General features: G+C 41.9%; 2 protein-coding genes across 15 annotated transcripts in view; one reads left to right on the top strand and one right to left on the bottom strand.

Annotated features, from left to right (window-relative positions):
* The window catches only part of LOC125771101 (msx2-interacting protein-like), a 35,294-nt gene extending 29,984 nt beyond the window's left edge, over positions 1 to 5,310 (top strand). For all 9 annotated transcript variants that reach the window (XM_049441357.1, XM_049441359.1, XM_049441353.1 and 6 more), the window contains 4 exons: positions 1,922 to 2,022; positions 2,089 to 2,206; positions 2,294 to 2,427; positions 2,490 to 5,310. In XM_049441357.1, the coding sequence (XP_049297314.1) occupies positions 1,922 to 2,022; positions 2,089 to 2,206; positions 2,294 to 2,427; positions 2,490 to 4,434 (2,298 nt within the window). In that variant the 3' untranslated portion in view covers positions 4,435 to 5,310. The remainder of the gene's footprint in view (positions 1 to 1,921; positions 2,023 to 2,088; positions 2,207 to 2,293; positions 2,428 to 2,489) is intronic.
* Positions 5,311 to 5,475: 165 nt separating this feature from the next.
* On the bottom strand, positions 5,476 to 24,567 carry LOC125771100 (voltage-dependent calcium channel subunit alpha-2/delta-3). Of its 6 annotated transcripts, XM_049441345.1 has the most exons (21): positions 22,961 to 24,567; positions 22,795 to 22,876; positions 22,225 to 22,329; positions 19,523 to 20,632; positions 19,303 to 19,443; positions 16,882 to 16,965; positions 16,249 to 16,305; positions 14,539 to 14,619; positions 14,377 to 14,451; positions 14,201 to 14,305; positions 14,065 to 14,136; positions 13,781 to 13,983; positions 13,551 to 13,699; positions 12,376 to 12,417; positions 10,966 to 11,065; positions 10,396 to 10,434; positions 10,081 to 10,191; positions 9,352 to 10,010; positions 9,068 to 9,272; positions 8,805 to 9,006; positions 5,476 to 8,684 (listed from the first exon to the last, which is right to left on the bottom strand). In XM_049441345.1, the coding sequence occupies exons 1-21, from the start codon at positions 23,077 to 23,079 to the stop codon at positions 8,553 to 8,555; spliced, it is 3,873 nt and encodes a 1,290-aa protein (XP_049297302.1). In that variant the 5' UTR covers positions 23,080 to 24,567; the 3' UTR covers positions 5,476 to 8,552. The 6 variants fall into 6 exon arrangements, with proteins under 6 accessions (XP_049297302.1, XP_049297303.1, XP_049297304.1 ...); XM_049441346.1 differs by lacking the exon at positions 10,396 to 10,434; XM_049441347.1 differs by lacking the exon at positions 12,376 to 12,417.
* Between the last annotated feature and the right edge of the window lie 1,358 nt (positions 24,568 to 25,925).

The following is a 25,925-nucleotide window of genomic DNA, read 5'->3' as shown; positions in this document are numbered from 1 at the left end:
TTGTCCAATATCGAATCGATCAATTGTGCAATTTAATTGGACATTAGATTATATTTATATTTTAACAACCTCAAAACTGAAAAGTTAGATAAATTTAAAAAAAATTGTACGATAACACCTTCATTTTCTTATGCTATTCATGAAGGTAAAACGGAACCGTTCCTTACAACCGTAACCGTAATATCATCTCATCTTCAAGGCCTTTCAGCTGATCATGAAAGCAAAGAAAGCAAGAAAATGGTAAGAAATAAAACAACAATAAGACGTGCCACTGTTACGAAACAGTTCAACAACCGACCGACCCTTGCCTGCAACGGTTCAGCATCGAATAGTTCTTAACAACACAAAACCCCCCGCCATCAACATCACTAATTAGCCCCAAACAAACGGGCAAAACGCCTCCCGGCTAGATAGAAAGCTCACCGTAATGGTACATCGCTCCGATAATAATTCCGAAACTACCCGCTCGATGGTAACGTACTGTGCCGGCATGCAAAATTGGCATCCGGTGGGGGGGACAGGAAAGCATGTCAGCCCGGGGTGGTTTAATCGACGAAGATGCCCTCTCGGCGGACAGCAAAAAAAGGGAAATTTTACTCTTTATTTTCCATCATCCATGCGGTGGTTTGCGGATTTTTCTTCACATTTCGTTTTAAACCTTTTGTGGTTTGTCGTTTTTTTTCATCTCTACGAGGTTTAGTTCCGTTGCCATGCAAAAATGACTCGTATAACGTATTTGGAATGCATTTAATGTGGCTGTTCTTTTCCTTGGTTCCTTTTCCTTCTCCTCTCTCTGTGTGTCTCTGTCCGATTACGTGTTTGGCAAACTGAAGTAAAGAAAATCCCGTGAGGAAAGGTATGCATGGCAGGTAGGAGATGAAATCAGAAGCGAATAATTAGCATGCATCGGAACATCGGTAAGGGAAGAGATCAAAGGCAAGATCGGACGCTACATTATTTCACTCACTCACGGCTAGGCGAACGGAAGTGGCACGTTCCAGTGCAACACGATCATTTCCGGTGATATGTGCATCGGCACCATCGGCTATCGGGTGGAAGAAAGGAAATGACCATTGCTGTGATCATTAAGACGCTACCACACACGACATGGATGCAGATTTACCATCAACTGATACGGTGGAAATGGATGGAGGATGGTTTTTACCAATTCGTTGCGTTTCGTAATCTTGAACGATTCCAATTGTGTGGCGCCAAACTGTATGATTCCATCAGCAATTAACGGTTTTGTTTGTGCTAAAGACCGATGGGAAAGCAATGATAGAAACAAATGTACGCTGTTAGAGATAATGATAATGATATACGATAGTGTAATTTGATAGATAAATATATTAAAAGAAAAAGCTGTTGTGCGGGTTTGAGTGGATTAATTCAAGCGGTGGAAATTATGACAGCAAACATACGGTTGGTTCATACGTAACATGCAATAATACATTCGTTTTGTGACGTGTTTTACGACCCATTTCATGGGACAAGTCGAAAAAAGAGCTTTTTTGTATTAATTTCAAACTTCTAGTTCATTTAATTAAAGATTCCCGTAAAAGAATTCATACTACATGGAAGTTCTCTCTATCTTATCAAGTTAAGGGTTGGTCAAAGGGTCGGTTTTTTAAATTATGGCTATAAGACGAGAATTGCATATCTCCAGGCGCACTCATTCATGACACAATTCACAACATATTCAAGGTCTTTGTTGGACAAACCAATCGTTAATTTCTACACATTATACAATCAAATTAATTCGTACACCAAATTTCCACGATTATTAAAATTATCCATTCCGTCGTGGGTATATTTTTTAATGAGTTCCAAAAATTGTTTAATGAATCTGCAAACGGAACCAATTTTGTAGCTTTGGTAATTTCGCTTAATAACGTTTCCTTCTTATTTTTCCACTTTCTAGGCTATTGATCAAGGCGATGATGCAGCCACCAAGGCTCCGCTCACCGGCATACCGCAGGTCGATTATGTCTGGGATCCAAATTTGCCACGAGAACTGCGAGGGTAAGTCACGCTGAGATACTACCTGATTCACTATTAATCTCAACACTTCCGAATTTATCCCCTCAGATACAATTTGTCCAATTATCCCTTCCTGGATTCTGTACCGGCGGAAGAGGACATTGGATTCACGTGCGATCCAAAGCTCCACGATGGATTTTATGCATCGATCAAGTACAACTGTCAGGTATGGTGGCGAGAACCGTTTGTAAGGTGAACCGTACGACGTTAACGCTATTTCCGTGGATTGTTTGCTTCTGTTTTCCCCTCGTAGCTGTACCATCATTGTATTCACGGCATACGGTACGATTTCCTGTGCGCCAACTATACGGCCTTCGACCAGAAGACCTTCATCTGCCATTTTGCGTCGGAAGTAGACTGCAAGAACTCGCCCAAATACTGGTTCCGGTGAGTGGTTTATGTGAGGAAAGCGTTTTTAAAATAACTCATCCGTGTTGTTCATTTTGTAGAAACGAGCCATTGTATAAGGCGACTACAACGACTACGGTAAAGCCACCGCCGACAACTTCGACAACAGCCGCACCGACGACGGTACCTTCGCGACCAAAACCACTCCGCAAACCGGTCCGTAGAAGGCGTCCGCAGGTGGACTACTACTACTACGACGAGGACTACGAGGAGGATTACTACGAGGAGCGCAATCGGCGACGCAAGAATCGTCCACGTAACCGACGTCCACTGTACGATGACTACGAGGAGGATGAGCGGTTCGAACGGGTGCGCTACCGAGAACGGGAACGGGACCGAGACGAGGAAGAAGATGATTACGAGGATCGTCGGCCGTACCGCATGAAGCCACGCACCCGAACTGGAGCCGAACGACGGCCGATGTTGGACGATGATCGACGGTACTACGATGATCGGCGTCGTGATCGACGCCCGGTAGCAGATGATCGTAGACGTCCGGTACCGTTGGATGAGATGGAAGAAAAACGTCCTGCAATGAACGAACGAAGGCGCCTACCAAGACCTACTAACGATCGTCGTCCGGCGGTTGATGATCGTCGCTCATTTCCGGCAGATGCCGAAAGTCGCCGTGGATCGGTAGTGGATGAGCGAAAGGTACCAGCAAAGCGTCCATTGTACGATGAGCGACGTTATCAGGATGAGGACGAGGATGATTATGACGCACCAGCTCCATCGTCGTATGGCGGTAGTCGTCGTGCATCGGACAAAGGCCGACAGCAGAACGATGTCGTGACGGTAAAACCATCCGGCTCAAGCATTTACGATCGTCCACGGGCAGCACCACGCATTAACCGTCCCGTTCCGCTGAACGAGAAGAGCAAGTACGCGTACGGCAACGCGGATGCGCCGAATGGAAAGGGTACAAAGCCTTCCACTACGGCAGCTCCGGCGGGTGGTGCGGAACCCGAGTACTACGATGAGTACGAGGAAGTGCCTGCCCGGCGGGATGATAAGCGTAAGGAAGCGGATGGAGGGAAGCCACCACGCCCAAGTGCGTCTTCCGATGTGGTGTATTACGATGATGTAATTATTGCGAAGGAAGACCTACCGCTCCGATCGGTACCAGGGAATGTGCGCAAACCGGAGCAAACTGAGCGTATCAACAGCAGGGATAATTCGGAACTAGCAAAAGTTTCACGTGGAAGTATGAAGCACCAACAGCAGCAGCAACAGCAGCAACCGATTGTTTCCAAACCGAACCGAAACGTATTACCGGAGACTGTCGATCAGGATGAGGAAGATACCGAGTACGATCTGCCAGTATCGCGTCCATCCGTCATTGCCCGACCACAGGCGAATCTGTACGGTAACTTCAAGTCGAAGAAACACCAGCAACAGCGGGAACAACCATCGACCGAAAGCGCAAGTACGACGCGTGGTCCGATGCGTTCTACTAAGCGACCGTTTCTACCGAGTCGTGGCGGTAACCCTTACCTAGCGCGTGGCCTACAACCGGTGGGAGTCGCAAAGCAGCCGTCCGTCGTTAAGTCACCGGAGCCGGAAAAACCGGCACCGTTTCGTATCGATATCGATGGTTCGACCACGCCGCAAGCCGTAACGGGCAAGCGCAATCAGCAACAAGCTCCACCATCGCCTGTTCCACAGCAGCAGGAAGTTGTGAATGTGAAGACACTCGATCAGCTGTACGACGATGAGTACGATGTGACGCTGAACGATGCGCTCAATCCAACGCTAAAGCCGCTGACGCGCAGTGCACCGCAGAACTTCTTCCGCAACCGTTACGTGCACCAGCCGGACACGGAGTTTGTACCGTTCGAGCCGGCTTACTCACCGTCGGAATTCCGCCGTGCAGCTGTCAGACCGCCGACGCCATTGCTGTACCATTCGCCGGTTGCCATTGATGCCGGTACGTCCGCTTCCTCCCAGCGTCGGGGTGCACACGTGTTCGGTACGTACGAGTACTGAGCGCGTGCCGTGAACAATAAATCCTTCCCTCCTTCCCATTTACCACAAATACACTCCTTCCCTTCCCATTATCCCGCTGGAAAAGATCTAATTTATTTTGAAACCCATCGAATCCTTCTCACCGCTCCCCCTTTTTACCTAACCGCGTCTCCTTTCCAAACGGACGTCATTGGGACGTCTCGATAGAGTGCAGCGTTTGTAGGGAGCTCTTGCGATCCCACCTACTGCTAGAGTGGCAAAAATGGCACCAATCGCTACAGCACGTTGTCACTGGAAATTTTTGTAAATACTAATGGATGGAAATACTCAAAACATGTAAAGGTGATAAGGTGTAGTGCAGCAGAATGAAAAAAAAACAAAAAGACGAAACATTTATCAAGCACAAACAGAAAGGATGAAAAGTAACATATTATGAAACGAAAAACTTCCACTGGTGAACGCGCGAAAAAGTGTGAAGTGTGCAATACTGCTGAAACAATACACAAACACGGCATTGTATATTGAAAGAAAGCGAATGAAAAAGAGAAAGAAATAACAATCGAGAGAATAAGTAGTTGCTAAGCAAATGATGAACGTAACGTATAAGATCGATTGGTCATACAAATGAAAAGTGAAAGTATAACATATCTCGAAGGTAGAAAGAAAATCGAAATTTAACAAACGAAACAATAAATAACGAGCTAAAGGCGAAACGGATATGATGCTAGTGGTACTACTTGATGTAATCATTCTTTTTTCTTTCGATTCATATAAATATGTGTATGTATAGAAAAAGTGACACCGAACTTTATAGGGACTTTGTTGACAAAAGAGGAAAGGATCGTTAGTGATCGTGTATGATGAAGAAAATAAAATTTTCTTTTATAGCAAAATGTATCCGTATTTCACTCATTCTTAAATGGTCGGAAATTGTTGAAAGTCCTTTACTTGGTGTCATCATCGTACTCATGTTCGATCATGGGTTGGCTAAAAAAGATGCTCTCCGAAGTTAAAACCACCTTCCATTCCTCCGCAAAAAAAAAACCAAATGAACACATTACCTCTTGTCCGTGTAATCTGCTTTTTTTTCTTCTGTTTGTTTTTATCACAGATTTATTTTATTACCAAAAAAATTGCATTTGAAAAATCGAACCGAAATTGATTTTCTTTTAGATGATTTACGCTCTGTGTGTCACTTTTGCGATCTGCGATCTGCGTGTGTGTTTGCATGTTGATTTTTGTTTTGTTTTCTTATGTGATTTCGTTCTGTGGTTGTCTCGCTTTCGTATCGCGCCGACACTAAACTATAGGAGATTGTTTTTATTTAAGTGAGTGTAGAATCGGGTAGAAGCAATCGGAAATGCTCTTTTTCATTTTTTTCTCTTTTTTTTTTGTTCACTTTCCAACTTTGTCACACGGAATTGCGTGTGTTTTTTTTTGTTCTCCTTCTTCTGTTCTCCATGTACAACATCGAGCGCGTTTATGTGTGAAATTTACAACAGTTTGTTTCTTCGCTTGTCGCATTTTGAGGGAAGGAATTAAATCGTTTACTGCGGCTTTTGGTAGTTCCCTTTTTATGACTACACCGCGTATTTTAATCTAGCCAAACAAATGTCAAATTGAATGTATTTCTAAGCTAGCCTCTCCTGCGCCATTCCTTGACCTGTGTCCGGGCCACTAGCCGGTGTTTCGATCTGCATTGCGATAGTTATAGCGGACATGGTAAATTTTCTTCTCTTAAGAAATTGTTTTTTTTTGTTGGTTTTTTGTTACAAACTTTAATATCCTTCTTTATTTTTCATTCAACCACCGTAGGGATGAGTCCTAGTTCCATTGCTACTATCAAAAAGTATCATCAAGATCCATTTTCACATGTTCATTTTTCACCTTTTATTCTCTCTTTTATTTTCTTTTTTTTGCAGGTTTTCCGTTTTACCATCTCACCTAATAACCAACGGTCGGAAGCAAAGTCTCGTCTGCAGATGAATATTTTAATTTCTAAGAAATAACAAAACCTTTCATACCCTTATACGTTTTACACAATCTTGCACGATTTCTTCTAGGCAAAAGATGAAATAACATTTGGTTTGTATGTTTTTTAATGTTGTGTGTGGCTGTGTCTGCTAACACCTGGCAACAGCTATGAGAGGTAGACTCTCTTACGTAGGCATGGTAAGATCCATAGGCAAATAGGGAAAACGGTTGGGCAAGCAATGTATTGTATTGCCCTGCCCTTTAGTAGCTCGATTTATGTTTGCGCAAAGTACTTTGCGTTACGTTCACCTGCACGATTATTACTCAGTAAATGCTTTCGTTTCATTAAACGCATAAAATATTCAAAAAACGCCCAACTGAAAATGGGGAATTTTGCAAAAAAAAAGACATACTGTACATGAGCAACGGAACACGTCTTGAGTAGTGGGATTCCATAATAGTTTCTTTTGATTGAGTGGATGCGAGCTTCACGAAGCAATTTCTTACGGTAGTTGAGTAAAATTCTTCCACTAGAAACAACGTAAACATGTTTGTCCCCTATCTGTAGACGAAAGCACAACAGCGGAAATGGCTCTTTTGCACTCGTAGTAGTTAAATGGTAAGTAGGTATGGTAGTAGTATTAATAGCAAGTTTGTAACTAGATATATTCATCCCCGTGCTCCAAATCGGTTCAATATGCTGTAAAGTATCGAAAGGATCTGTCCCGTCGCCGTCAAATGGGTAGGAATTAAACATTATCAATAATCAACTGATTCTATTCTTCTTCACAACGTGTCGATCCTTCTAGCCGCGGTCGCTGCAAAAGGAATGAATAAAGCTTTGTGTCGGAGTAAAATTCGCGTATGTGTTTTTGTAGAACAAATGTGGGAAAGAAAACTGACCAGACAATCGTAACAAAGACCGAACGTGACGCCATTTCGGTAATGTTATCACATCCTCTTGTCCTTATTTAATTTTCCTTAAGATTAGTTCCGTCTGTTGCTCTAGATTGGGTTATCTTTACTTATAACAATGATTTATCCTTCAATAAACTCTCGTTGCGTTTCGCGGGTAAGAAAGCAAAAAAGTTTTTTTTATGATTAATAGAGTGTAAACGTGGATTCGTGTGTTTGTGTGTTTTTGAAGGAACAGTGTACGCAGAGAAACAAGTGGTTTTTTTTCGGTTTCCTTTCCCATTCTACAAGTTGATCCGGTTTTTAGTTGTGTATTTGAGTGTATTTTTCGTTTTTCTACCATTTTTCGAGATGGTTGAGAGTGCATTTTTGTTGTTACTTTTACTAAAGTATAATTCGCTTCAATGAAACAAAAGTTTTGAAACCAACAACCGGGAAACCAATATCAAACAGTACCTTAGGTAAGTTTGTTTTTTTGTTGCTAAGTTACTAAGGAGCTTTATCATTCTACGCTTAACTGATCCCTTTGATAGTTCATAATAAAATCTTTCATATTCGTTATCATCTCAAATAGTACTAAGAATCCAACCAATTTTACAAATCCTTAAGCAAAATATTGTGCTACATTCATTGTTTCATACACTCATACCCGATAAGGTTACATGATCACGAAAGTATAGCTATAATGAGTAACAAGACTATAGCATAGAGTTTAAAATTATTAGCTATAATATAAAATAACGTAGTGCTAAACTTAAACTCATACTAAATGGTACTAGATGGCGCCGTATAACAGTTGACAGTATAACAGTTGGATTCGGTAAAAAGACTCTCGTACACATAATAAAATTGGTGGTAAACAACATGAAACTAGAATTAACAACTAATGCTCGTTGATGCTAATTGATGTAACATCCAGAATGAACAGTGTGGCATCTGGAATAGTCTCTCTAAGATAGACAACGTATAACTGATCCATAAATATAGTCCGCCTCCTGCTGACCCGAAACGGAACGCCTTTCTGTCTCTCAGTGAATATTGTGCCCGGTTGTTGATTAGTCGCGTTTTGTTGCTAGTTGGTTTCTTCCTGTAATGTGAATTGCGATCGTTTTCGCCTACTTCGCTTTATCCGGAATGGGTTCAACATTCCGAACATTAAATAAAGCTACAACTACGATTTATACCTTTGCCAAACGAAATGCACACAAACGAATGGGAACGCATGGAAAAAAATACGTTCACGACGCGTCTCAGAGGTAAGCGAAGATGCTACCGGCAGTGCCTCGCAGCACTATGCACTGTCCAAGCACTAGCAGCGCAAGCAGTAAAGCAACGTTGTACCTGGGTATGCTACCGTCCCCACACAGCTCGATCACACTTTCCTGAAGTGGTAGAAAGTTTGAAGAACAAAGTTAGAAAATATATTTCCCTCTTTACTATTGAACAAACTTGGTAACAAATATCGAACAAAAAATCATTTATGACAACTGTTATACACTTACGTTTGCATGCTTGTTGATGCAGGTTAGTGGTCTTCGCCTGGGGAGCGGATCGCTACGGGCCTTGTGGCAAGCGAGTGAAGCATTGTAATCGTGCTCCACCGGCCATGTCGACAGCTGTGGCACATGGGTGGGCAGTGGGCAGAGTGTGTCCAGCACTAACAGCAGCAGATTGCTGGACGGTATCGGCAACACCACGTACGGTCTGAAAATTAACGGAAAGTGCATTAGCTGCGTGCATAAGGCTGCAGTGAGCGATAACGTACCGTTCGCATTGGTGTGCCTCCTTCGTGTACACCGACGGATCAACGTCCATGTTGAGCTCGTACAGGGTGATCACGTGATCGCATGGCTCTGGACGGGTACGGTTGATCAGTACCTTGTTGAACTCTGGCTCTTTATAGCGATTCAACGTTGGATCATCGAGATCGCCGAGTTCCGGCACCACATCATATGCTCCAGTATCGTACACTGCAAATTGATACACAAATTGCATACATTTAGGCGTTAGTGTGTGATCCCCGCATTTCGAACCCCTTACGATACTCACTTTCATCGTACGCTTGTGCTAAACTAAGCAACAATTGCATCACCATCCATACCAGGTACGAGAGCGTATTCGTAAGGATCCACCAGATCAATCGTAGCGGTGTCTGCAGTACCGTGGCCAGATTGATCGACCCTTTCGGCATGAAGCAAACCGCCTGATAGTCGTACACCGTTACATTGCGGAAGATGCTATCGTCCAGCAGGCGCTGCATGAAGGCGGGCTTCACCTCACCAAAGAATGCACCCGTCTCCTGCAGCTGCTCACTGATCACCACGAACCCATTGTTGTCGATCACGTAACACTGATAGTCCCCGGTAAAGCATGTTTTCTCGCACCGCGGATCCCCATGTCCGCACTGGCTAGTGATGTTTTTGAACAGCGTGTACAACGCGGAATGGTGAAACTGGAAACCCACCACCGCAACCGGTGCCTCACGCGTCCCGTCCGTGTGGAAAATGGCATGGCTCGCCGTGACGAGCGTATCGTTTCGGTTCCCCGCATCAAACGGTACCGAGTACACGAAGCTATTACGATCACTATCGTCCTTGCCGTTCTCACCGTCCGCACCCTTACGGTTGCGATTGCTAAAGTACAGCTCTACCGCACGCTTGTACCACACCTCATCAATTGCACGGTTGTGCATTTCACTAAAATCCGGCCTACAAATAATCACACAAATGTTGTGAGTGGATGTTGCAGAAGCAGAAGTTGCGCGGTTGATGTACTTACTCGGCTTGTTTTGATTCGTCCGCACCGGTGGCGTATTCCTGCCATCGTGTCAAACCCGAATGAGTGGCCAGAAAGGAAACGGTGATGCCGAACCGTTGCTTAAACTCGTTTCTAAGGAATGGAACACATCGAATGGATTAGTGTCAAGTAGAGAAATGTTCTATCAATTCCCAGCACTTGTCAATTCCCAGCACTTGTCAATTCCCAGCACTTGTCAATTCCCAGAAATATACCCCAAGGGTACACTGCGATACAATTATTTGCACAATTAGCTAAAACCAAATCTCTTCCTTCCCCGATCACGCCGTTAATTACCTTGGCAGCAAACCCATCAACACGGCAATGGGGCTTGGACTGTTCCGTTTTAAAAGTTACATGAATGCAATTATACAAGAGAAATGTGTGGGTGCAGCAAGTGGATGATTAGGAAAATGTTGTACAAAACAAGGAACAATAGTGGTTAGCAGCAGTTATTGGCATTAGGACAAATGGGTGAATTTTTTTTATTTTATACACAATATTATATGCATCAATTTACCCAAACAACCAATATTACCCAGCGATCGCAGTAGAATTAGTGTGTGGAACGGATTTGTTTGGCAGTTGTATATGATTGGTTTGTATGTATTGGTGATGGTGCAAGAGTTAGAAATAAATTACAGGGAAAGGAAAATGGGGGAAAAAAAGAATTTCTGTGTTAATAACATGTTCATTTAGCGCTGACTTACAATAAAGAAAATAAGACATATTTAGCAAATACAAATCAACAGCTGTCTTCTACAGATTAAATAAAAAGTGCATCAAGAAAGGTTTTCTTGTCTATATTTTTTATGTCTGTAGTTTTTGTACAAACAGTAGCACAATTTGCGTACCGGTTCTACTTACCCTTTTTCATCTTTGTTGCCACCGCTCCCGCTAACGTTCTTGGAAAACCATTCCGTTACCTTAGCGTCATACACTAGCGCCTGCATCAAACCGCGATCGCCTGTAAGATTAAGAAGGAAAGCGCCCGGAATGAGCGACGAAGATCAATACACATAGCAAACAAAATCCAAGCTAATGCAACACACCGGAAACAAAATGCTATTTTTTATCGTGTGGTCTATTCGGTGATTCAGTGACAGTGATAAGGTAGAGAAAGAAAGGTCGGTGCACTTATAGGGTAGAAAGATATGATCGATCAATTGAAAACTTATTCACAGCATAACTAATCACTGCTGGTGAGATTCGTGCGTTATATTGGTGCACTGAAATACGCTGGAATTTCCAAACCAAAACACACAAAAGGCATATTCAAGGGTGAAAGTGCTCACACAAAATTTAAAACAGAAACCAAAAAGATAATAAAGAAAAACAGACAGACGGATAGATTAGTATATAGAGTTAGAATATACAGCATTGAATAATATATTTAAAAAAAACAGGTTAAACACATCTATTCCGTAGGCCTTTATAGACCCAAATGAACGTGAGACTAATAACTGTACACTGGTGTCACATTCTATAAAGAGGGTGCTGTTGTTGGTGCCGTAGAGATGGTGCTGCTACTACCATTCCACAAAACGGATATGAAAGACCTCCCTAATGAAGGTGGCAACGTGAGAAACGATTAGTAGACTTTTGAGGGGTGTGTGTGCGAGAGATGAAAACATTCGAGGAGAGTGAACAACAAATGCAACATGGTGTCCTACGGTACATTCTGAATAGGGGATGGAACTATTGGATGTGCAATCTCTAGTATCGTAGTTGCATGCTAAACACCAAAATCTTTCACATACGAATCGATTGTGCAGTTGTTGTACTGTGATATGCGGTTTCCATGTTGTTAACTATTGTTCTAATGTTTCTTTTACCTCATCTAAACTCAATTATTGAATACTTTTTAATATACGATGGAGGCGCCCAGTACGTGTTACAACAGTACCAGGCGCCTCCATTTAAAATTCTGCCCATGTTATACACCGTACATATAGAAGATTTGGTTAATTACAATATTTACGTGTGCATCATTGTATCGTTCAGTTACACTTTAGTTATTATATTTCAAGGAAACTACTATAATTATGTTTTTCATAACATATCAAACGATATAACATGACAAAGTAAGGATATTAATAAACGCTCTTTTAGCAAACTGGTTAATATAATCTACGTCAAAGGAGTGTATATGGTGGCTAGTGGATTAAAAACTGTTTACAAGGACGCTGCGTATACAATGTGTTAGTGTGTGTGTTCAATGCTCGTGAGTACGTGCTTTGCAATTGCAATAATCAACGCTGAGTTTCGTTTACTCACAGTAATAATAATCCTTTTCTGGCAATTTGCCCGTAATATTAGCTGCACGATTTAGCCATTGAGGTTGATGCGTTCAAACAGAGAAAATCGTGGTCAACCGCGTTCATTAAAAAGGTAGCGTTACATTAATAAAAGAGCCCCAGTGCGTGTTGTGTTACAAACGTTAGCAACAATGAATATAAAGAGTTCAAGCAAACGCCACAATTATAAGTGCGCCGAAGACAATAGTACAAAGATACACAACGACACAGAGCAAGAGAGAGAGATAGAGATAGAAACCATGAACACAAGCGAAGAATGTACGTATGAGTGCATTTTCACACAATCGAGATAGAGGACGTGAAGAGGTGCAATACCAAAAAAATCGCCACAACGCACATGAAACGTGTATGAACAGCGAGTGAAATTGATAGAAATGCAATATTTAACAGCGGTGACGGTGACATCAATCAATAGGTAAGCGACGAGAGCATCATTCATGGTACGATATGCAGTTTACAGTGGCGATCGCATGAATTATCGGTAGAAGGTTGATGTATATGGTTTGTTATTTTGTTTTGTTTGGCGACAGGCACAACAGGCACAGTAGAATGGCACATCGAGGTTTTTGGGTGTTTTTTGGTATTTTGTTGGAAGAAAACCGACCGAATGATGGCGATGATGTTGAGGTTAAGTAGGCGTCACGAGTTCACAAGTTTCATGGGCCCATGAAAACGTGAACGGAAAACGTGAAGAGGTGTAGAGAAGAGAAAAGAATGGGAAAAAAAAGAAAAGCACATTTTAATTACTCGATTTCCGAACGCAAAACCGACACGGAATGGATGGAATGGATGCCCAAGTAGGCAACAGTTACAAATTTATCCAACACAAGTCTTCTTTTTTTAATCGTTTAAAATATAACATGAAAATAAACATGTTTTTTAACACGTAAACATGACAATGTCACATAACAATGACATGGAATGGATGGAGCGATGGCGAACGAAACAAAAAAAACGCATACGAACTAACGGGCTAGAAAGGCAGAAACAGTTAACAGAGACAGCAGGAAAAACACACAGATATGACATCGCTTTCGAACTTATTAGACGTGACGAGTGAAGAGCCGCTTGTAGTCGACTCTCAAATCGCGTCACTAAGCTATGGTTTGCGTACGATTATTTCGGCACACTTACAGAACATGGCATGTTCGGGTGGTGGTGGCGTGCGGTTTGAAGGCCATTTCCAGCCACCGAGCTTCATGCGCTCGAGAAAATGCTTCAACTCTAGCTCGGGCGTAGCGAACGTTTCGTTCGGGTGTTCGTTTAAATATTTACAGTACACCCTGCAGAAGAAGAATAAAGGTATTGTTTTATCTCATTAGTGATTTTATGCGCTTCCGATGCTAACTGGGTCAAACACTTACCAATCTGGATGAATTTTCCAATTGTTGCCACTGAAGAAGCTTGCCACGTTGCTACCTTTAGCGTGAATGCGGTGTATCTCGTCCTCCGTACGTATCTGCAGCCGATTGACGCCGTACGTCTCGGGATACGTAACTACCAACGTGAACGGAGTGTTCTTGATTGGTGTCCAGTAATACTGGCGTTTGGTACGAGAAACCCGTTTCTAAAAAAGAAAAATGATAAAACACATTGAAATACACAAATCTGCTAGACGGTTGTCGGTGATATCTCTTCGTTTACGTACCATTTCATCAAAGTGGTACTTCACTCGTATCCACTTGGCTCCAGTAGACTGGTTGATAATGGATTCACGCATCTGAGAAAAAGAAATCATTAACTTTGTAATGTTCAGTTTACTTCTCCGGTTTGTGAGCACTCACATTAAGCAGCATGTTATTGAACTCTCGTGGCCCTTGGTCATCATCGGTTAACTCGACCTCAATCATGTCGACCGTGTTATAGGCTGGCTTGAGAATATCTTGAAACTGAAACGAAACCGAACATTTAATTTTGCTTCCAAAAAATTAAGCACGTTTACGCAATCATCGCCACTTACCACTGGACGGAAGTCAGGATGCGTCAGGATGTAACCATTGTTGGTGACAATGAAGGCGTATCCATTTACACCAAGCTTGATTGTTATGGAAGAAAGAAAAAAAGATCACCAATGAGTAGAAAAAGGACTGGAAAAAAAGAAACTTCCACGAGCTTTATTTACCAGGTGAGGTTTAAGGTATTTTTTTATTTCCGCTATTGGCACATCGGCTCCAGCAACACCAAGTATATTGGCCACCCGCGTCTGCATGGATTGAAAATGAATTTAATTTAGCATCTCCCATCAGAACATTACTTTTAACTTTCAATTGTTTCACTAGCGATGCTACATTCTAGTCCCTGCATACTAATTTACTCTCAAAAGGGGATAAGATGAACGGTAATGAAACTTTAACTTCATAGTTTTCTATTTTTAAAAACTAAGTCTAAGTATGAAACGTGTGCTAGTGGAAAATTGGTGTGCAAAAACAAAAAAAAATACAAAACGTTTCCAAAAATGTATTAACAACGCGCTACAGATGAACTATTCAAAGATAAAATCGATCCGTAACGAAATACTCATGACCTAAAATGATGTGGGAAATGTTTGTTAATAAATGTATGCATCAGGATAAGTGAAAGAAAATGAGTGAAAAATAGAGTAAAGCACTTAAAAAAGCACAACAGATTGTGCAATTTGACTTGTTATACATAAAATAACAAAATAAATTGAAAATAAACGTCATTTTAATACATTTTGAAGTTGCTATAAAATACCTAATGAGGTCTTTTAATAGTATCGAAGACCAGTAGTAGATTTTATATGCAAAATATGGTTGTATTGATGAACACTAGCAACAGATACTAAAAATTACGTGATCGTATCGATTGAGAACAATAAATTAAAATATTTAAAAAGAAAAAATACGATAAACATAAACATGATTGCTATTTTTCATATGACACAATATTCTGAAAGAAACTTGAAATCAAAATAAAAAGACAAACACCTGATAGTACAATGCTTACCATAAAATTACTAAGCTATAAAATGTTAACTAATGTATAACTGGTATAATTCGAATACAGCTTGCAAACGTTTGACGCTTGTTGTTTAAGCGACGTTATCGTCGTGAATTAGAATGGGTAGGAGAAGTAAATTTCATTCGAACACTGTTCCTCTAGCAACTGTGAAACTTTGCAAAACACGTACACACACAAACACAAATATATAATTGAAACTCAGCACACAGGTACGATGGAAGACAAGATCACTGAAAACTACTCAAACGTTATAAATATTAAACGAAACCTATCTAATAACTTGCTCTGATCATGAATGTACCCACTAGGTGGTTAATATTTAAGTACAATAGTTTTAGAACATTACTTTTTTGTTTGGTTTTGTACTTAGTTTTGCAGGATTTACTCAATACGCATGGATTTAGTCAATATAAACTCCATCAACCGGTTAAATTAGTTAACTAAATGTTTGCTGTTGTTTACATGTAGAGCTAATGCTATTCGGTGAAGAAAAACGTGAAGAAATACTCTAGCAATTACACTAATGCTAACGATCGCTGCAACTGCAACGTTCACTGGCTCGGTACGGCTAACGTTTAGATGGAGAATGTAGAATAGAAAGATTACTCTCGGTACTGTCACGTTACGTGCCTAGTTCAACACTGCTTTCAAACAACGCACTAGGGATTTTTGATATAATGTGTAAGAAGTAACAAGGGATGAACTTCAAAATCAACTATAACGGTTTGGATCTGCATACTGCCAACTGGTAAACTCGTAACGTATCGATACACAATTCGGCAAGTCGCTAGGTTTCTCGCACGATACAGTGAACTAGGTACGTGTCTAACAACTCCCTAACAGTATGTACCTCTCGAGTGATCGTCACCCAGTATGCTTCGTTCATCAGTATGTCTTCGGTGATGTTCTTAATTGCAGTTGTACGCAAATCCACGTTGGGTTTTTCGGGTTTAATAACGTTCAGTTTTGTGTATGTAGCATATGTATACCGAACCGACAGGTGCCGGTAAATTTGTTTTTTGTTGCACAGAAAAGCATAAAGTAACATTTGTGTGAAGATATATCGGCGAGTAAAAACAGGAAGGAATAGAATCATTAAGAAGCATTGTTAAGAACATAAACTAAATTAATCGAAAATAAACATAATGCAGACCATAACGAAGCACAGAGAATGCAATCAAAACTCAACTAACTGGAACGAAATGCTTAAGAAATCATTTTTTAATAATAATTGGAAAAATTTTATCATATAATGGTAGCCGAAACATTAATGGTGGATGAACCTGGAGCGATTTTAGACGTGAAATACAAAAAAGTCTAGAAAAAATGTGTAAAAATTTGTTGCTCCCGGCCAAACAAGATGGACAAGATGATGTACTTTTTGGTGGATGAAATTTACCTTTCCAATTTTGCCAATGGCATTAGTATAAGATATCCTGCAATGAATCCTAATAAATTGCTTAGCTGTCAATACTACACTTACCGCATTTTCTCGCCTATCAAACACCGGTACCGAGACGGTTGTCATGAAGTTGTACTTCTGATTGTTCGAGTACGGATCTTGGTTCTAAAGTAGTAAAACAAAAAAAAAAAGTATTATTATGAAAACGGATAATACACGCCTACACGGTGGTATGGGAAAGAGACACTTTTTTATTTAATTCGTTGACATATGATCGATGGCCCTTTAAAGTTTTTTCCTACTAATAATCTTTTATTTTATTAAAAAGTATTTATATGCCTACATTTTCCATGACATAAATGCAAGAACGAATTTGAGCGAGAGGGGCGAAGAGTGTTTTACGAGGCTTTACCACTCGTCTCTCAAGGAGTAAAAAAGCAAAGAGAGTGAGAAGGAAAAAAGATGCGAGAGATACGATCGGGCGGCCGCTTCGCTAACTCTAGTTGTGTAGGTGTGTCGTGATAACGAAGCAGAAAAGATAACGGTAATTGAGCAAAGGAGAAATTGCGATCAGTAGCGATCGGACAGCGTGACAGATTAGTTATAGGAAGCGGCGTGCTTCCTTTGGACATAGAAAGTTTTGCCCTTTTAGGTGATAAAAAGTGATCCTCGAGGATGTTATTCCATAAAAACAATAGTTATAATATCAATTCTTGTGTTAATGTGATGTAAAACAGTAAAAGTTTTGGTTTTAAACGTGTTTTAATTGTTACCAGCGTCGGCTTGGGTTGTGTCAGCGTACGCTCCCGATGTTTGTAAGTGTACGTGATAGAAGAATACGACTGTGCAAATGTAAAAGGACCCAAAAATTACAAACAATATTGTGTTCTAAAAGCAAATGCTAAATTTTCATCGCTTATTGCATTTATAATACATTTAGTTTTTGTTTTGTAATGAAAGGATAGTACAAAGCTTGTATAAAACGATTGAGCAAAGCGAATGACGCTATGTGTTGGTGTAGTGAGGCAGTGCGCTTGCCTCCATAATAACGCTTTTGACATGTCATAAGTCAACAAATCTAACGGTATTTTGTCGTTCGTGGTTAAGAGACAAGATTTCTTCCATCTGCACAGGCAATGTTCTTACTCCAAACTTAAATTTATCATTCTGCGTGTATAAAACTTGCAAATTATTTGAATATGTGTTGTGAATTTGAAGTGTATTTTGCCAACGAGTTTTATTATAAAACCATGGCATAAACGTGTGGTGTTTGTTTTTATCATAACCTCTGTGCTAGCATCGGCTAATTAATAAAATTGGATGTACATATTGGTACGGTATGTTGTGGAAAGCGGCTCCCTTCCTTTGTGCAAGGAAAAAATGATGTGAAAAAAGTGTTGTTTTTTGGTTAAAAAAGTGGAAAAAGTGATGCTCAATAAGCTTATTGCGTGAAATCGTGCATTGAAAAATGTGGCCGTTTTAAGCAGGTGTGTTGTTTTTAATGTGCCATAGCGCATTAAAATGTGTGTGTGCCTTTGTGCACAGAAGAAATGCAAATGTTGGTTGTTTTTTGGTGAAAAAAAGTAATGGCCGTTTTTCAATGAGCTTATAGTTTATGGCGTGAATTAGTGTAATATAAAATGTTGCCTTTTTATGCGAGTGTGGTGTTTTACATGTGCCTTTGAAGTGTATATGTGCCTTTGCGTACAAAAAAATGGAAGTGTTGGTTGTTTTTTGGTGAAAAAAAAGTTAATAGTTTCGGGAAAAAAAAGTTAAAAATGCGAATCAATGAGCTTATTCCTTATTGCGTGAATTAGTGTAATATAAAATGTAGCAATTTTAGGTGAGTGTGGTGTTAAATGTGCCAAAGCTCATTCAAATGCAAATGTGTCTTTCTGCACGGAAACAAGTGCAAATGTTGGTTATTTTTTAGTGAAATAAAATGTCTATTTTTCAATGAGCTAAATGCTTATTGCGTGAAATAGTGAAAAATGAGGCCATTATAGACGATTCTGGTGTTTCAAATGTGCCTTTGAAGTGCATATGTGCCTTTGTGCACAGAAAGAAAATGGAAGTGTTGTTTTTTTTGGTGCCAAAAAAGAAGTGATGTCCATTTTCAATGAGCCCTTTGGTTATTGTTACCATTGTAGGCGAGTGTAGTGTTTAGAATGTGTCAAAGGGCTTAAAATGTGTATGTTGGTTTCCAAAATGTCTGCAATCAATCAAACTATCGTGTACCCGGGTAAGTAAACTACATTCAATTAAAAATAACGAAAGTAAGATTTAGGATTGAGAAGTAAGATGATAGGACAGTTTCATATTGAAAGGGGTTCCGATAGCTATTCCACCTAGAGGCTACAAGAGGCTTGATCCGCCCGGAGGCCTGGCCATTCTAAGCGAATGAAAATATGGGCTAGTAATAGACGATTTCTTCTCCTTCCCACCGAAAGGACATCCACCAAAACCAAGACCATTAAACTTTAAATATCGTACTATACATACCATGCGTTGCTTCATGATCATTCGACGATGTTGTTCTTCCGGCGAGTAGAACAACACCCGGTTCTTCCGATAGTCGATGAAGCGTTCTTTCTGCTCCGCCCGTTCCTTAATCTCCCATAACCAGTCGGTCATTTTGGGGTCCTACAAAACAATACAAGCGCAACCAGCAGATCAGTCACTTCATCCCGATACACAATAATCACCACAAACTATCACTCACTTCTACATCCGCATATATCTCCGACCAGACGACCGGATGTTCACGCTTATTCAGCACCAACGGTCGCGCTATGACCGGTATGTAGTTTAACACCTCTTCCCGCACTTCCGCCATCGTGCTCAGGTGCACATAGTAGCCCTGATTCCGGCAGGCCATTTCCTTGATCTCCTTCACGTCTGCTACCTCGCGACCGATCAGATAGGTGAACACGCGCACCGGTATGAACGGTAGCTCCTTCCAGTTAAACTGCTCGAACACCTCGTCGAAGCTGTATGGAACACCATCCGAAACCAACATGATCGCTTGATTGCACCGGGCCCCGTTACGGGTCTCGCGGAACTGTTCCAGCAACTCGAACGCCCTCGTGAGGGCGGCTGAAACGTTAGCGATCTCATTGGTGTCTATGTTGTCCATACCGAGCTTCAGCTCGCGTATATTGCCCATGTTCGCCTGCACGAGCGTATCGCGAAAGCACGGCACCACTTCCGCCACCTCTTCCGAGAAGGTGAAAATGTTGACGTAGTCGTTCGGTCCGAGCGTGTCGAGGATGTTCGAGACGACGTGTTTGGCGATATCCTTCCGTTGGCCCGTCATCGAGCCGGAACTGTCGACCAGAATCAGCATATCCTTCGGGCTGTTGGCCGCCTCGATATACCACGACCGTAACCGGCAGTCGTACAGATCGACCGGATCCTGCTCCCACTTGGTCGCCGGGAACTGACGCAGAAAGCCACTCGAGCTGCCAAAGTACTGCCACGTCAGGGTTGGATCACCGATGTAGTTGTTGTAGAAGATGGAATCGAGCGCTTCCGACCATTTGATCGCCTTGATCACCTCGGTCGCCCGATCGTACACGTTCGTCGGCACGTGCACCGAGCTGACCGTCGTGTTGACGGCTTCGTTGAAGAAATGGCGCTTCTTCGTGAGTACGATCTCCTTTGGCGGTATCGGCGTGGTGATGTCTGCCGGATCTTCGTCGATCATTGGGATCGGTGTGGTAATAATTTCCCCCGGTTCGATCATCTGCTTCGCATTGTAGTACTGGAAGCTTTGGTTCACCGGTTCCTCGTCGAACGATATGGCAGTGTTTTCCGCCGTATCCATGATGCGCTACGGGACAGATAGGGAAGTGAATAAATCAATTTGTTTCGTATATGTGATGCGAAAATATTGTACAGATATGGATCAATTTGCTAGATCCATTATGAAAACTAATAATCTCGGGCCGACGATGACTCCAGCGAGGAATTTAACGAGTTTACAAACAACATTAACTACATCGGATACAATTCAGAATCGGATGCAATTAAAAATAATAATCGTAATTAGATTTGTGGATGCAGTAACCCCTCAATTCCATTGCTCAAAGTCGTTTTTATTATCATGTGCTGATATCCCCAGTAAAACAGCCGCTCATGCACGCTTTCTCGGTCTAATGTTTAGCTGTACTACGACACAAAGTACTTGCCGATTCTTCTGTCTTCCGGTGACCGTTATCTCCCAAAAGGTGCTTCCCATCCCTGGAAGATATTTGCTCGGTCCATCATCGACCACATGTTCGGACACATTGTACACACCCTGCCGGAAGGGACATTTCGGTTTCGGATTGATGGTGCTGTAGTACTTGCCATATTTTGCCTCGGTCGATGCAAGCCAACCACAAACATCACTGTGACCGAGCGGGCTTAAAAACAACCGACAGCTGCTCGATTCCTGCAGATCGGTACATTGCTTCACCGAAAGCTCCACGGCCCATCCGTTGGGGAAATCTTCGCGAAACACAATTTCCCCGGCAACGGTCGAATGTGTACGATTGTGTGATGCTATACGCATATCGGGCAGAAAGATGGGTAGCTTCTCCTGTCCCACGCACTGCCCGATCCGTTTCGGCACTATCCTTCTCGAGACGAAACCATTCAAAATGGATCCACCATTAAAAATTCCCCGTTCGGTTTTTGTTGGATGGATCACAAGAAGAATGTAGAGGAACAAATTAAATGTCCACAAGTAATGCCGCATGCTTGTCGATTGGCGAAATGTTCGAACAACTTACAGGAAGGTCACTAAAAAACCAGCTTTGGACGAGAAGTCAAGCATAACGTACGCAGTTAATGCGCCTGTTACTATGCAATTACATGTGATTTGGGTTAATTACGATGTTTGTTCAGGAAGGAGTTCTGATTATGGGCTTTTTAGTAAATTGAGTAATCCAACAATTGTGCTTATAACATCATTATTCAGTCACAAAAATAAACTCATTAAAAATTATTATTCAATAATTGGGAAGGCGACTTTCATTAGCTGACTTTGTGAGAAAAAAGTTACATCATTTTTTTTAAATGTCTGTTTCCATGTCTCAAGATTTAAACATATTTAAAATGCATATATTTTCAGATTAAGATTCAACCGGAATTTCTAAATCCAAGATCTTAGTTTGCCCAAAAAATCAATCCTATTCCTATTCCTATTACTTTACACATACAAATCTCCCAATAAAAGGTCATTACTAGTTCCATCACGTAAATATTGCAATGGTCTACGCTATTGCAGCAAGAAACCGCTTCTCCAATTGTTTGTCCAGAATCAAAATCTTGCCATTAGGCAAATTAAAATCAATAAAGACAGATTTCTGTGACCAGAATCATCGCTTCGCTTTCTTTAGTAACCAGTTTAAACAACAAAGAAATACATTCAATTCTTACCTTCACGGCGCTCACTTTCGCATCCATCATGTACTTGAGATCCTTGGCCATCTCTTCGACAATTTTTTGTCCATTTTTGCTAACTACTTGTGCTTGTTTAAAACTCTGCCCGGAGGTGGAAATAAACGGAACAGGAAGAATACGTCATTAGTGTCACATACGAACTTTGCTTAGAGCGCGACCGAAGATAAGGGATGAATTTGGAACCCTTCGCTCCGGTGTCCGGTGTGTGTTCTTTACCACGGGAAGCACGTGCGCGTACGTCCGGTGCTTCAGCTTTACGGTGCACCACCGATACTACTACACCGTCAAGTGTGTAGCAAGTGGAAGCTAGACGGACCAAAAATCGATACCATCGTGAGGTGTCAGATTTTGTTGATTCAGCCCCATTACCGTCCCACTCTAGCGCTCGCTCTGGGGTGCGCGCATCATTATTATTACTTACAAAAGGGTGGGTAAAGACAAGGCAAGTTAACGGCAAAGTACACCAATTCATCCATTACCTTCGCTGGTACGTTTATGCACAAAACAGCTGACAGGCTGCTGGGTTATGCGGAGGGAAAACCTTACCTCTTCTACTTCTTTTCTTCTAGTTATAAAATCCCCCAAATGCCACAGTTCACCGCCGAGTTTGGCCGCCCATGCTTGGACACTGCAAGACAGCAAGAAGATATTAGGGTGCCCCAAGGAGGAGTTGGGCAAATTATTCGCCAAATCTGGATCGTTGCCTACTTACACGTTGTACTTGATTGTTGTCGTTGGCTCATCGGCACTACGGGTAATGGAGATGGCAAAGAACAGTAGAAATGTGAAAGCTAGTATGCCACAGCTACTTCTGCCGCCTATGTACAACATCGTCGCCGATCGACCAAGGTATCGGACAGTTCCGAATAGCCGAAGTAACCACCAAGTACACCTTTGTGGGTTTTTTTTCGGGGATGTCTACGTGGTTTGGGTGATTCGGTGTCTCGGTCACTGCTGGCACACACGATTTTACTACAGCGAACGTAGTGCGCAAAGGGTCCGCGGACGGGACACACAGCTTGCGGACATCACATTCAGGCCATTGAAGTGGCCAGAACAAAAGACAACTGGCACGCACGCAGTGTGCCAAGTGAGCAAGAAATTATGAAGTAATTTTCCAGCACACTACACACACACACATACGAGGGCACACACACACACGCATGTATCTGTATGCGCACTTGCGGTGGCTCTCGTGATGGGAGGGAAATTTGCTGGGAAATGCAGGGAGCCGTGTGTTGTAAAAAATGGTGCACACACTTTTCCGCAAACCACACTAATCGGCACAATAACGCACTGTATAATAATAAAAGCTCCTAGCTACTTTACACAAAGGATTTTGTGGTTGTTTCAAACCACACACACACACAAACGCACACACTTTCTGCACTAGATTTTTCTTCGTCACAAGCTTTTCTTTCCTTCCCCTGGGGGTTTCCCCGCCACTCCCACCGTCGCACGCACGCAGTGCTAACAAAAGTGTAACGAAAACAGAACGATTCCCGCTACCACGACGGTAAAATCGACACTATCGCACTAGCACGTACCGTCCGCAAGCGATTCGGCACAGTTTCACCATCGTACGTATACGCTTTTCATCGGAAAATTGCACCCATCATCCGAGAGGGAGGAAAAGTCAACCCGTTCAGCAGCAAACTTCAACAATGGCGTCCATCTTTTTTTCTCAGCAAACCCTCCCGTCCGTCCTCCAACACCGTGCGCTCTGTCTAGTTTTCCCGTCTGCTCCTTGCTCCCGTGTGCAGTCGTTGGTGCTGGTGTTCAGAGTGGCAGAATTTTGACAGTTCCCGATGGCAGGAAAACCCCTGAGCTGCTTCGATGCTGCGAGCAGTGAAAATGAAGTTTCTCGATTCTCGGTCGGTCCTGCGCAGTAACGGCCTGTGAGAAGCTTTTCCCCGTTACAGGGGGTTTTTCCACTTTGGGGTGTGGAAAGTGTGCCACATGGCAGAACGGAACGGAGGTAAACAATCAACATGTGTGACAGTTGCGGGAAAAAGGCGCGCTCGTGCGAAAGGAGCAAGAGAAACATAAACATTCAACTTCAGCACGTGGCACGATGACAACAACCGTGCGCCTCCTTTGGATTCTGCGTGGTAAGTGTGGGTGAGCAATTGAGGGTTTTCTTTTTTTTTCTTGGGGACCCTCGGCGTGTCTCGTGGTGTTGTGCCATTTGTTTACATTCCGTACGCTAGCGAACGGTCGTGCTAGTAGGACTTGCGCGTTTGAATTCGGGTTAGTAGGAATACGAAACGGTACCATCCGGATGACTGAGAAGATTTTCTTTTCCACCAGGGTAGCTACCCCCCAACGGAACGGGAAAGCCATCGTGCTGCCGTTTTGCTGCTGGTAGATAAACGGACGAAACTTGTTGCTACGCAATGCGCTCGAGAAACTGCTCGATTTGCTCGGGAACTGACATTTCCCGGTTTCAAATATTCGATTCTTCTTGACAAACACTCCAATTGAGATAGGAAGTGAGGGGAAACTAACGAATTTTCCTTACTATTAAGAAATTAAATTATTCTTAACGATCAAGTAGTCAGCGATCAGTGATGACATTTGAAACAGCTCACCATTTCGTCGTCTGGGATTTTGGAACCTTCCGAAAATGCCTGTTGCGGTCCGTTTGGTGGAGTTTTCGGCCGCACTGACGCTCTTTCTATTCGTGACTAGTGCCGGATTTTTGTTGTATTGTGCGGAAAAAATCGTTGTCTCCACCTTGCTGGTTTCCGAGGTAAAACATTACTTGTTTGGATTTTTCCCTGTGAGCAATTTATTAATTTTTATTCTCCATTTGCAGCCACTGATCGAACTGTTACTGTCGATTGTGATATGTTTGAAATCCTTCTTTTTATGGTGTGCGGAACAATTGTTCTTAGTGGTGGAATACCTTTCCGGTTACGATTTGTTTGTGCCAAACATTTTAAAATGAAAAAAAAAACTCTCTCCACCATGAAGCGAAATTTATAGTGCAATAAAAATTTGTTTTATTTAAAGACCATTTTTGGAGTTACTCCATATTGGCGGGTAGAATCTCATTTAGTACTGCTTGCGATATTTGCTTTACACGGTCCGTTATTAATGCGGCAAAGGTTTCATTTCGAAAAAACTGTGAAAAAACGAATTCACGAGTGTAATGGGTAAATTGCTTTTTGTACATTTTAAGCTAAAACTTACCTACCAGCAAACCAATTACTACTACCGTTGGCCAAAATAGTAGCGACATAATACGGAGCGCCAGGCTCATGATAAGGACACCGCAGGCGAAGACTACAAACGACTGCACATCGACCGATTTTAACCATGCTGAAAGGTTGGATGTATCGAACATGTCCGCAAAATTGTTCTGAAAAAAAACATTTCAGTATTCATTTAGGTTCGATTTTCTAAAAGCAGAGATATTCTTAAAACTTACCCAAACTGGATATTCCTCCATGTTTTTTGAATTTTGATCGCTTCTCCGGTTTACGACAACGAGAATACAATTATTTGATGTTGTTGAAGCGAGTATACTAAGGCCTACTTTGCTATTTGATTTACTTGACTTCATATGAGCCCAAAATACTGGAAAATACTTGTTTTTTTTATGGTGCAAAGCAGGCGTTGAACAAATGCTAATTTTTGGTTGGGTTTTCGGTACGTTTTCCACGGGTTTTAAA

Source organism: Anopheles funestus, chromosome 3RL (assembly GCF_943734845.2).
Source record: "Anopheles funestus chromosome 3RL, idAnoFuneDA-416_04, whole genome shotgun sequence".
NCBI lineage: Eukaryota > Metazoa > Arthropoda > Insecta > Diptera > Culicidae > Anopheles > Anopheles funestus.
Note: the sequence above shows the minus strand (reverse complement) of the source record. Positions and strands in the feature narration are given on the sequence as shown.

Coding starts and splice junctions, on each gene's coding strand:
- LOC125771100 (XM_049441345.1), bottom strand. CDS start 23,079: ATGTTGTACATAGGCGGCAGAAGTAGCTGTGGCATACTAGCTTTCACA. Junction 10,192..10,395: donor TTGATGGGTTTGCTGCCAAG/GTAATTAACGGC, acceptor TCCATTCCTTAG/AAACGAGTTTAAGCAACGGT. Junction 10,011..10,080: donor GACGAATCAAAACAAGCCGA/GTAAGTACATCA, acceptor GATTATTTGTAG/GCCGGATTTTAGTGAAATGC.